The following is a 10,096-nucleotide window of genomic DNA, read 5'->3' as shown; positions in this document are numbered from 1 at the left end:
GGCGGCTCCGCCGGGAATTGCGGCCGCTGCCGGCGGCGTCCGGGGGCACCGGCCCGCCGGGACACGGCTCCGGCCCGGCCCCCGCTGCCCCGACCGGCCGCACCGGCCCCGGGCCCGTCCGGGAGAGGCGCCGGGGGTCTCCCGCTCCCGCCCGCAGCCCGCAGCCAGCCCGCTGTCCCCGGGGTCCCTGCCCTTCCACCTGCCGGCCTCTGCCGTCCCCCGGCTTGCTCTCTTGCCTTTTACTTTTTTCTTTCTTATTTTTTTCCTTCTTATTTTTTTTCTTTCTTTCTACTTTTTATTTCTGTTCTTTCTGTCTTTCTTTCCTGTCTTTCCGTCCTTTTTTTTTTCCTTTCTTTTCTGTCTTGTCTTCCCCTCTCTCTTTCTTTCCTTTTCTTTTTTGCTCTCCCACTTTCCTTCTCTCTTTCCTTCTCCCTTTCACGCTATCTTTTCCTTCTTGTCTTTCTTTCTGTCTTATATTTCTTTTTTTTTCTTTCTTGCTTGCTTTTCCTTTTCTGTCTCAATTTTCCTGTCACTTTCTTCGGCTATATCTCTCTCTTTCTTCTCTTTTTTTTTAATATTCTTTTTATTTCTTTCTGTGTTTTTCTTCTGCCTCTCCCTTTCTCCTTCTCTTTCTTTCCCTTTCTTTTCCCTTCCCCTCCCGTTGCTCCTGTGCCCCAGCCCCACCACGGGACTGAGGGAAGGAGCACAGCCTCATCACGGGCACTGCGGTCCTCAGGAGGGGATGAATGCTTCAAGCTTGAGGCAGGGAAAGTGTCCAGGGCCCCCCGGTATCTCCTTGTCTGTCCTCCCCATTTCACAAGGCAGGAGGGTCTCCCCAATGTCCCCCCTGCCATGTCCCATAGAGGGGGAGCTGCAGGGTGCTGGCATGGGACTCTGACTCCTTTCTCTGTCGGCAGGGAGCGAGGTGTCCCAGGAGAGCCTTCTCCTCCACGGCCCCTTCGCCCGGAAACCCAAGCGCATCCGCACGGCCTTCTCGCCCTCGCAGCTCCTGCGGCTGGAGCGGGCCTTCGAGAAGAACCACTACGTGGTGGGAGCCGAGCGCAAGCAGCTGGCCAGCAGCCTCAGCCTCTCCGAGACCCAGGTACCCCCTGGGCAGCTCCCACCCGCTGTCCCCCAGCCCTCAGTCCCACCATCCGTATGGCCGCCGGTGGGAGCATCTCGGGATCGGTGCTGACCCCGTGTAGGGCTGGGGCTGCGATTTGCAATATCCCAGCTGGGTTTGTCCGGGAATCCCGTGGCCAAACCCTGCGGATCTGCGTGTGCTCGGGGGTGGGTTTGAGGATGTTTGGTTTTTTTTTGCCTCAGCATTTGGTCATTGAGGTGGTCCCCAGCAGCACTTGAGACTGGGAATGCGGGTCTCACATCGTGCCTCTCTCCGGAGCGGCTTTCTGGTGTTATTTCTTGCTTGCTCGGGGTTTTTTCATTGAGCAACGTAAGGTTTTAAATATCCATTTTAAAAAATAGCAGCAGCGTGAGGCTCTTCCCTGGAGAGCTGCAAAAAATGCACGTCAGTCGTGCGGGTTTGGTTTTGTACACAAACAGCGCCGTGCCCCAGAGTCCGGATGGGTGCAAAGATGGGTGCCCGCCAAAGGGCATTTATTTCAGCTGCAACTTTATGATTTTTAGAAAGGACATTTCACAGGCGTTTAGAAATGGTGAGATCAAGGAGGATCGTAGGGATGAAAGGGAACAGAAAAGCGTACGGTGCTGGGGGAAAACAGGGGAGTCGGGGCTGAGCATCTCTGTGCGTGTCCAAGCCCAGTGTCCTCACGAGCAGCTATTACCCAATGCTCCGGGTGAAGGTACACTAGTTCCCATCATATTCAGTCACTGAGTTCTATGGAGAAAGTTTTCTCCAAGTTCTGGCTAGGTAGCTTGACCTATATTCTGAATTAATTTAATTTTTAGCCTTTAATTCAATTGGAAAATAAAGCCGGAGCCGTGGGTGTTCCCGGTACTCGACTGGCTCATCCACGCTGAGGCTCTGCCAAGCAAAACCTCCAAAATACGTCTCTGCAAGAGGGAAGTTACTGCGAGGAAAATGTCACTGTCACAGGGGACAGCAGGAAACCGCAGGTGTCGATGTTGGGGGGGATGGACCGAGGCGACAAAATCCAGAGGCCGTTGGTATCCTGATGCTGATGCCACCCTGACTCCCCCAGCCCCGCGGCTCGTGGGGCACGGCAGCAGCTGACACCGCAGCTCGGGTCCTTTCCTCACTGCTTCTGTCACCTCACTGGGCTGAAAATGATGTTAAAGGAGACCCCCCCCCCCCCCCCCCCCCCCCGCGCCGCCGATATAACCCAGTCAAAATCGCGAGTTATTGGGATTTTATTTTATTTTATTTTTTAATTATTATTCTCAGCGCAGGATCGGATCCGTGGGAAGAGCGGGCTTTTGTCCTGGGGAAGGTCCTGCCTCGGAGAAAAAAAAAAAACCAACAAAAAACAACCCAAAGGTCAAAGAACAAACAGCAACTTGCCCGGGCGGAAAGGGCAGCTGCGGGATGCCCGAGGGGGAGCTCAGTGAGTCTCTTGGATTTTGCGTCGTTGCCCCAAGCCCAAACGCAATAATGTAATTTATTGGGGAAGAAGCGGAGGCATTTGTCCCTGAATCCTGATGGAGATTTAAAAATGGAAAGAGGCAATATAGATACATTTTATTTTTATTTTTTTTTATGCACGGCAGTGTATTTTGTAGTACGGTATTCCCACATTTCCAGGAAGCTGCCGCAGCCGCCCGGCGCAGGGTAATTCCTCACCTGCGGGCAGGGAGTGAGCGCGGGGCATGGTGGAGGCAGCACAGGGCTGGGGAAAGAGCCCATCCCGGGGGAACCATCCGGGGGGAAAGAGCATCAGGCTGGGGACCGGCAGCGACCGGCAGCGTCAGCAAAGTGTCCCCAAAGGCAGCTTGTGCAGGGAGGTCGGCCAGGCAGTGGGGAAGGCTTGTTCCCTTTCCCCTTTGTGGCTCTAGAAAAATAATAATTTTTTAAAATTTTTTTATTACCTGGAGGGAAATAACCCCAACGTGCAGAGGGATGTGAGACAGGATGGGAATGAAAGCACCAGGACTGGCAGGGTGGGACAGCCAGCCTGGCTGGTGGCCATGACAAAAGCAGGCATTATTATTATTATTATTACCATTACTATTATTATTATTGTTATTGTTAATAACAATAATCCAGTGATGAATCCTACACGCATGCAAACCTCCTGTGGAAAACCACCCCGCGTCCTTGGTGACAGGGATCCCCGGAGTGACACCGGGTGACACAGGCGTATTTTCACCCGCGGCAGGTACCCAGCCCCATATCCAAGCCCGTGGATTGATGTGTTTTATTATTTCTGAGTGGGTTTAGCTGCTCCAAGAAGGAGCTGCTGGTTATGGCAGTGCCTGGCCCTATTTCCCAGCTGCTTTTCCCCCTGGAAAAGGGAGCTTTGCCCTTTGGGCTGTGCCCGGTCCGGGTCCCCCAGCCTGGAAGCAACACCTGGAGCAGCCCAGGGGGAAGGTGAAAAGGGTACTGGTACCTGCCCAGCATCAGGAAATGCCTTGGGATACAGGGTGAAGAAGGGTGGAGGTGTTTAACCCCTTCCCATCCTTACTCCTACCAAGGTCTGGGATAAGACAGGCCCACGCAACCACAGAAAAAACAGGGATTGGGGAAAAAAATACAGTGGCAGCTTATGGTCCCAAAGCAAGTGGGATGAGGCTGGAGTACACATAGGGAGGGCTCTGCGGGGGCTGCAGGGGGGAGATGGAGCCATCCGTGGGGTTTGTGCACGACAGGATGACGGCGGTGGGGGGAGACACGGGGGGTGTGAGCTGGGTGGAAAACAAGCCTGGTGGTCGGCGTGTGGCGGGGGTGCCAGGCAGCGGGGGTGCACAGGGGCTGGCGTGCCGGGGGTGGGCTGCGTGTGCCGGGGAGGAGGAGGTGGGCATGCTGTGCTCTGCAGTCATGCGGGGCCGGACATCACCGGTGGTTGCACCCCCGTGCCTATGGCTGATGGCGTCAGGTGGCTTCACCTCCTGGTGGAGGGTACTGGGCTGGGAAATAACTTCCCTGAGTTAATTTTGCACAACACAGCCTGGCTCTCTGGGCAGAGCCTCTCTGTCCCCGGCAGCACGTGGTGCTGACCCCGCTCGGGGTCTCAAATCTGCCTTCCCAAAGCTAAGGCTTCGGCACTACACCCCTGCCAAGTGGGGGGTTTGGGGTGGTTATGGAGGGACCATATATCCCGGCATCTGCTCTCGGCATCACGCGCGCAGGGACGGACGCACAGCAGCCCTGGGCGGCAGGTCGGGACTGGCCGGGCATCGCAGCCGCTCTGGCAGAAGAGGTAATAATTAACCAAACGAATGCCTGGGAATCACGGGAGGAGAAAGATGAGCATCTCAGATACAGCCAGAGAGTGGCCGCACTGTTTGCGGTGGGACTGGCAGCGTTTCTCCCACAAGAACCGTCCCCATAAAGAAGCTCTGAAAAGTTTTGGGGTGTTTTTAGAAGAAAAGTGCCAGCTGGGACTGCGGGCACAGGCGAGGGTGCCTGGGGAGCTCTGCTGCCCTTCAAGGTAGTGTGGCACATTCGAGTGACGGCTTGGCATGAGTGGTGTCTCTGTGTCTGGCCCCAAGGGACGGCGGGGTTGGTCCTTCTCGGTCACCATCCAGACCCATCTCTATGCCCTCAGCCTTCCACGGGGTTTAGGTCACCGGGCCGTTGTCCGGGGGGGCTGCACACAAAGCCACGGGATTTTGATTGTCCCCAGCTTGGTGACAGCAACGTCACCTTTCAGGTAGAGCTGCTTCTCTGGGTGCTGTCTGTCAGCATCCCCAGAGTGTGATTTCTTGGTGGACGCGATGGCCCGCAGGGTGTTGCGCAGGAGGGAGTGGATCGTTTGTGCAGGCAAAAGAGGGGACGGGAGCTGTGTGTAGAGGCAGGACTGGGATGCAGGAGCCATCCAGGGACCGTCCCCATCCCACGGCAGGAGCGCAGGGATGCTGGTGACCCTGGAGGGTGGCTTGGCCGGGACCCCCCGAGCATCACACCGGTTGGATGTACAAACACCCGGCATGACAATGGTTAATGCGGCAAGGGTTTGGGAAAGGATAAAAACCCCGGGCTTGGGGGTTTAAACCAATTACTCTTGGAGTCAGGATGAGGCATCGTAGGGGGCAGCTTATCCCCTAGTTGCCCACTGTGAGGTTCTCACACTTCTCTCATTGTGGCTTCTGGCCCGTTGGAGTGAGGGATATGGTATCGGAGGGGTCAGGGAGCCCATCCAGCCTGGAAACATCTGCATTCCCACAACTGAGACAGTCGGGAAGTGCAGGGAAGCCTCATCCCACGGGAGACAGTTGTACCCTGGTGGGTTTCTCTGAGCTGAACCGAGCCGGGGAGGAAAGGCTTTACATGCAGGAGCCGCTTCACACCCACCCCTGATTTCCACAGAGCCTCACTCAAGCATCTTAATTGCTTTATGCCTTAGTTTCCCCTTCTATAATTTAGGGATAAGGCAACTTCCCTGCTCCCAGAGGGCTGAGAGCTTTAATTAAAGTTTGTAAAGTGCTTTGCAGTTGTTGAATGAAAGGCGCCAGTTCAGTATTGTTCCAGAAATGCCCCAAAGCTAGGAAAGCAAATGGTTTGAGTCCAGGGCGGGGGGGGGTTTATAATATATACCGGTGCCATAAAGCAGCTGTTTCAATAGACTAAGCAGGCCTTAAAGTCAAGGCCTCGCACTGTGCTGGTTGCGTGGGACCCTGCCAGGGCTTTGCTCACCTGGGGAGCGCAGTAAAGGGCTCCAGAGCAGAAAGCGAGTGTCACCTGCGAGGGATGCTGGAGAAGGGGAAAAAGGGGGGTGACAGTCCCAGGGGAGGAGGTGCCGCAGTGCCTGCTTGGTGAGGCTGGGGGCACCGCTCCACCTGCGAGCGGGTACACGGCATCAGCCTGGCCTGTGCCGGGCTGGCAGCGGCGGCCGAGCAGCGGCACCTAGTGTCCTCTGGGGCCGGGGACACCGGGCAGCATCCCAAAACACTGCCTGCAGCATCCCGCGTCCCCGCCTGTGACATACCCCTGCATCCCCGCCTGCAGCATCCCACATCCCCCCTGCATCCCTACTTGCAGCATCCCGCATCCCCCCCTGTGACATCCCCCCTGCGACATCCCCCCGCATCCCCACCTGTGACATCCCCCCACATCCCCACCTGCAGCATCCCACATCCCCAGCTGCACGGCACCCTGCATCCCCAGCTGCACGGGTGCCCCAGCACCCCACACCACCGACCCTGAGGGTGCTGTTACCATCCCAAACTGACGGCCGTCTCCGTGCTGCCGTGTCCAGCCCCTGCCACAGGCCGCGCTCCCGGCACTGGCATCAGGTGTGTGCGGGGTCGTAGCAGGATGCCTCAGGCAGGGGAGGAGGGTGTTATCTCCAAGGATGGACACCCTGCTGCCTCTCCAGGCTCCTGGGACAGTGTTTGGCCACCGTCATGGCAGATAAAGTTTCCTCAAACCTAAATGTGGTAAATTAATGATCTATAATTGTAATTATAATCCATCTATAATTAGCAACCTGGTTATATACAGTCCAGCCCAAGCCTAAAGGTGCCACCCTGGCCCTGGGACACAGGTCCTCAATGGCGGTGTGGGGATGGCTCTTGTGTGTCATCCCACGTGGTCATTGGAGCCCTGGCTGCTGTGCCCATGGCGTCCTGCGACCACAGGAAATGGGACCAGGTTTAGCTGCCGACTGGGCACAGCCCAGACACGGGGGTGATGGGCACCGGGTTGCAGTGCTGTAAGGTGGATCCTGTGAGTCTGCTGGCCTCATGTCTGAGGTGTGATTGAGTGTCCTTCCCCTGTCCTGGGCTTCTCCAAGGCTGGGATGTGCAGCAAAGTAGAGCTGGGGGGTGGCAGCACCCTGCACTTGGCATCCCACTGTGTTTGTCTCCCCGTCCCACCTTGCTGCAGAGAGAAGGGAAACTGAGGCAGGGCAGGATGGCCATGGGAGCACTCCTGGGGGCACAGGGACCTCTTTTTTGCTGATTTCCGAGGAAAACTGAGCTTGCTGCCTGGTTGCAGCCTATCGCTTGCCGGGGCTGGCTGTGCTGGGACCCCTGTGAGAGCCCGTCTCTCCCTCTCCCCCAGGTGAAAGTGTGGTTCCAGAACAGGAGGACGAAATACAAACGGCAGAAGTTGGAGGAGGAAGGACCCGACTCGGACCAGAAGAAGAAAGGTTCCCACCACATCAACCGATGGCGGCTGGCCACCAAGCAGTCGAGCGGAGAAGACATCGATGTCACCTCCAACGACTAAGGCAGGGACAGGCTCCTGGTGCAGCCACCATGGAGAGGAACCCGGGGGAGGAAGGGGGGGCACAGGCGGCATCACCAAACGAACTCTAGGGACATCGCCGAAGCCACCGCCGCCGCCGCCGCCCGCTGCCTTCCCTCCAGGGCGCCCGGCCTGACCGGGGACCTGCACCCCGTTCCCCCCCGTCGCCCGGGGCATCCCTCGGAGGTGCTTTTCGGGAAGCTCCCGCCGCCGAGCCGAGGAGGAAGAGGAGGCTGCCAGGGCGCCTGCAGCCCCGGGACGCGACCGCGCATCCTCCTCCGCGCTGGAAGCCGTCGTCAGCCATGAGATCAAATAAAAACGTCCTACCTAGAAGCTCAGTGTAACCAACCCCTTTTTCATTTTCCTTTTTTCCCTTTTTTTTTTTTTTTTTTTACACAGTTTTATTTTAATTTATTCTTTTATTTTTGTGCCTGTGTGCGTGCGTTCCCTGTCGTAGGTAGTCAGCAGCTGTAGTGTGTGTTACTGCGTGGTAATAAAAAGCAAAATGCGCTGGAAAGATGTCTTCTTGTCTCGGTGGAGGGGGGGGACACAAGGGGACTGTCCCCCTCTCCCATTGCCGGCTGGACAGCCACGGGGACACTGGTGTGGGGGGGGACTGGGTGTCACCAGGCAGGGATGGGTCCCACGGGAGCCATGGAGACAGGAGAGTGTGGTGGCCTCATCGTGGTGGGTGTTGGGGGTGAGGATGGCCGAAAGGATGGGGGGCTCCCTCGGGGGTCCCCGGTGGAGCGGGGCCACCCCCGGGGTGGCCGCAGGTATGAGAGGTATGCGGCGGCTTCGGGGCCGGCAGCTTCACACCTGCGCCGCGGATTGAGGCAGGATCCAAACGGCTCTGCATCTCTCCTGCTCCCCCCGGGGAATATCCCCCCCCTCGGGATACCCCTGAGACGTGGGGTGCCAAGGGGCTGACAAAGGGACCACCCTTTGGGCGCTCCTGGGACCCCCCCCAGCGATGAGGGCCTGGGGTGGAGGGGTCTCGGGGGATGAAGGTCAGGCATCGGTCCCATGTCTTGCTGGAGTTTGGGGGAAAGGACAAGCATAATATTTTTATATATATATATATAAAATATAAAAATATATATACACACAAATATAGTAATAATACATATGATATGCCATATATATACTTTTTGTGCCTGTGTGCGTGCGTTCCCTGTCGTAGGTAGTCAGCAGCTGTAGTGTGTGTTACTGCGTGGTAATAAAAAGCAAAATGCGCTGGAAAGATGTCTTCTTGTCTCGGTGGAGGGGGGGGACACAAGGGGACTGTCCCCCTCTCCCATTGCCGGCTGGACAGCCACGGGGACACTGGTGTGGGGGGGGACTGGGTGTCACCAGGCAGGGATGGGTCCCACGGGAGCCATGGAGACAGGAGAGTGTGGTGGCCTCATCGTGGTGGGTGTTGGGGGTGAGGATGGCCGAAAGGATGGGGGGCTCCCTCGGGGGTCCCCGGTGGAGCGGGGCCACCCCCGGGGTGGCCGCAGGTATGAGAGGTATGCGGCGGCTTCGGGGCCGGCAGCTTCACACCTGCGCCGCGGATTGAGGCAGGATCCAAACGGCTCTGCATCTCTCCTGCTCCCCCCGGGGAATATCCCCCCCCTCGGGATACCCCTGAGACGTGGGGTGCCAAGGGGCTGACAAAGGGCTTCGGGGCCGGCAGCTTCACACCTGCGCCACGGATTGAATGTTGGGGAGAGGCAGGATCCAAACGGCTCTGCCTCTCTCCTGCTCCCCCCGGGGAATATCCCCCCCCTCGGGATACCCCTGAGACGTGGGGTGCCAAGGGGCTGACAAAGGGACCACCCTTTGGGCGCTCCTGGGACCCCCCCCAGCGATGAGGGCCTGGGGTGGAGGGGTCTCGGGGGATGAAGGTCAGGCATCGGTCCCATGTCTTGCTGGAGTTTGGGGGAAAGGACAAGCATAATATTTTTATATATATATATATAAAATATAAAAATATATATACACACAAATATAGTAATAATACATATGATATGCCATATATATACACATATGCACACAATATATACATATATATGTGTGCATATATTGTATTTTAAATGCATATTTTATATATATTATTATATATATTTTAATAGTATATATACACACAATATATACACATATATTTGTGTATATAACGCACATATATATTGTACTTTATAATGTATATTACACATAGCTCTGTAGAATTGCATTATTTTATAATATATATTTACATAGGCATAGTAATTCCCGCTGTTGGGAAAGCCCCCTCCCCACGCCCTCCCTCACGCAGGGAAAAGCCCCATCCCTGGCAGCTTCTCGCCTGCAAACCAAGCCCATCAGAAAGTTGCCTTTTTTTTAGAGGAGACCTTTAACCCCCGGCCCCCGCCTCACCCTTCCCACCGAAGGGCCGCAGGGAGGTGGGACCACAGTGCCACGTCTTTAAACTCTTTTTATTCCAGACAGATCCGAGTGTTAACACAAAGTGTCGCGGTCGGTAGCTCCATCGAGAAGGTTAAAAAGAGAGGGTGCGCGCGGCAGGGTGCCCGAGGGTGGCAGAGGGACAGACGCCCGCGGAGCTCTGCCGGAGGGACCGCTGGAAGACGTGTCGGTGCTGGCGGGCGACCCTCCCCACCCCCCCACCGTGGCCCAAGGGACTTGCCATTAACGCGGTTTATAAGGTGCATTCAGATCAGGTGCCGGAGGGTGATTGCATGAAAAGGGGCAGCTGAGGATGTTGGGTGC

The 10,096-nt window shown here is 56.5% G+C and overlaps 1 protein-coding gene across 1 annotated transcript in view; it reads left to right on the top strand.

The window, feature by feature from the left end:
* LOC106902893 (homeobox protein EMX1-like) overlaps positions 1–7,734 on the top strand; it is a 13,356-nt gene extending 5,622 nt beyond the window's left edge. Inside the window, exons 2-3 of the mRNA XM_014966723.1 lie at positions 918–1,102; positions 7,163–7,734. Of these exons, the coding sequence (XP_014822209.1) occupies positions 918–1,102; positions 7,163–7,330 (353 nt within the window). The 3' untranslated portion in view covers positions 7,331–7,734. The remainder of the gene's footprint in view (positions 1–917; positions 1,103–7,162) is intronic.
* Positions 7,735–10,096: the final 2,362 nt, after the last annotated feature.

This window comes from Calidris pugnax, unplaced genomic scaffold, assembly GCF_001431845.1.
Source record: "Calidris pugnax isolate Ruff unplaced genomic scaffold, ASM143184v1 scaffold14, whole genome shotgun sequence".
Taxonomy (NCBI): domain Eukaryota; kingdom Metazoa; phylum Chordata; class Aves; order Charadriiformes; family Scolopacidae; genus Calidris; species Calidris pugnax.
Note: the sequence above shows the minus strand (reverse complement) of the source record. Positions and strands in the feature narration are given on the sequence as shown.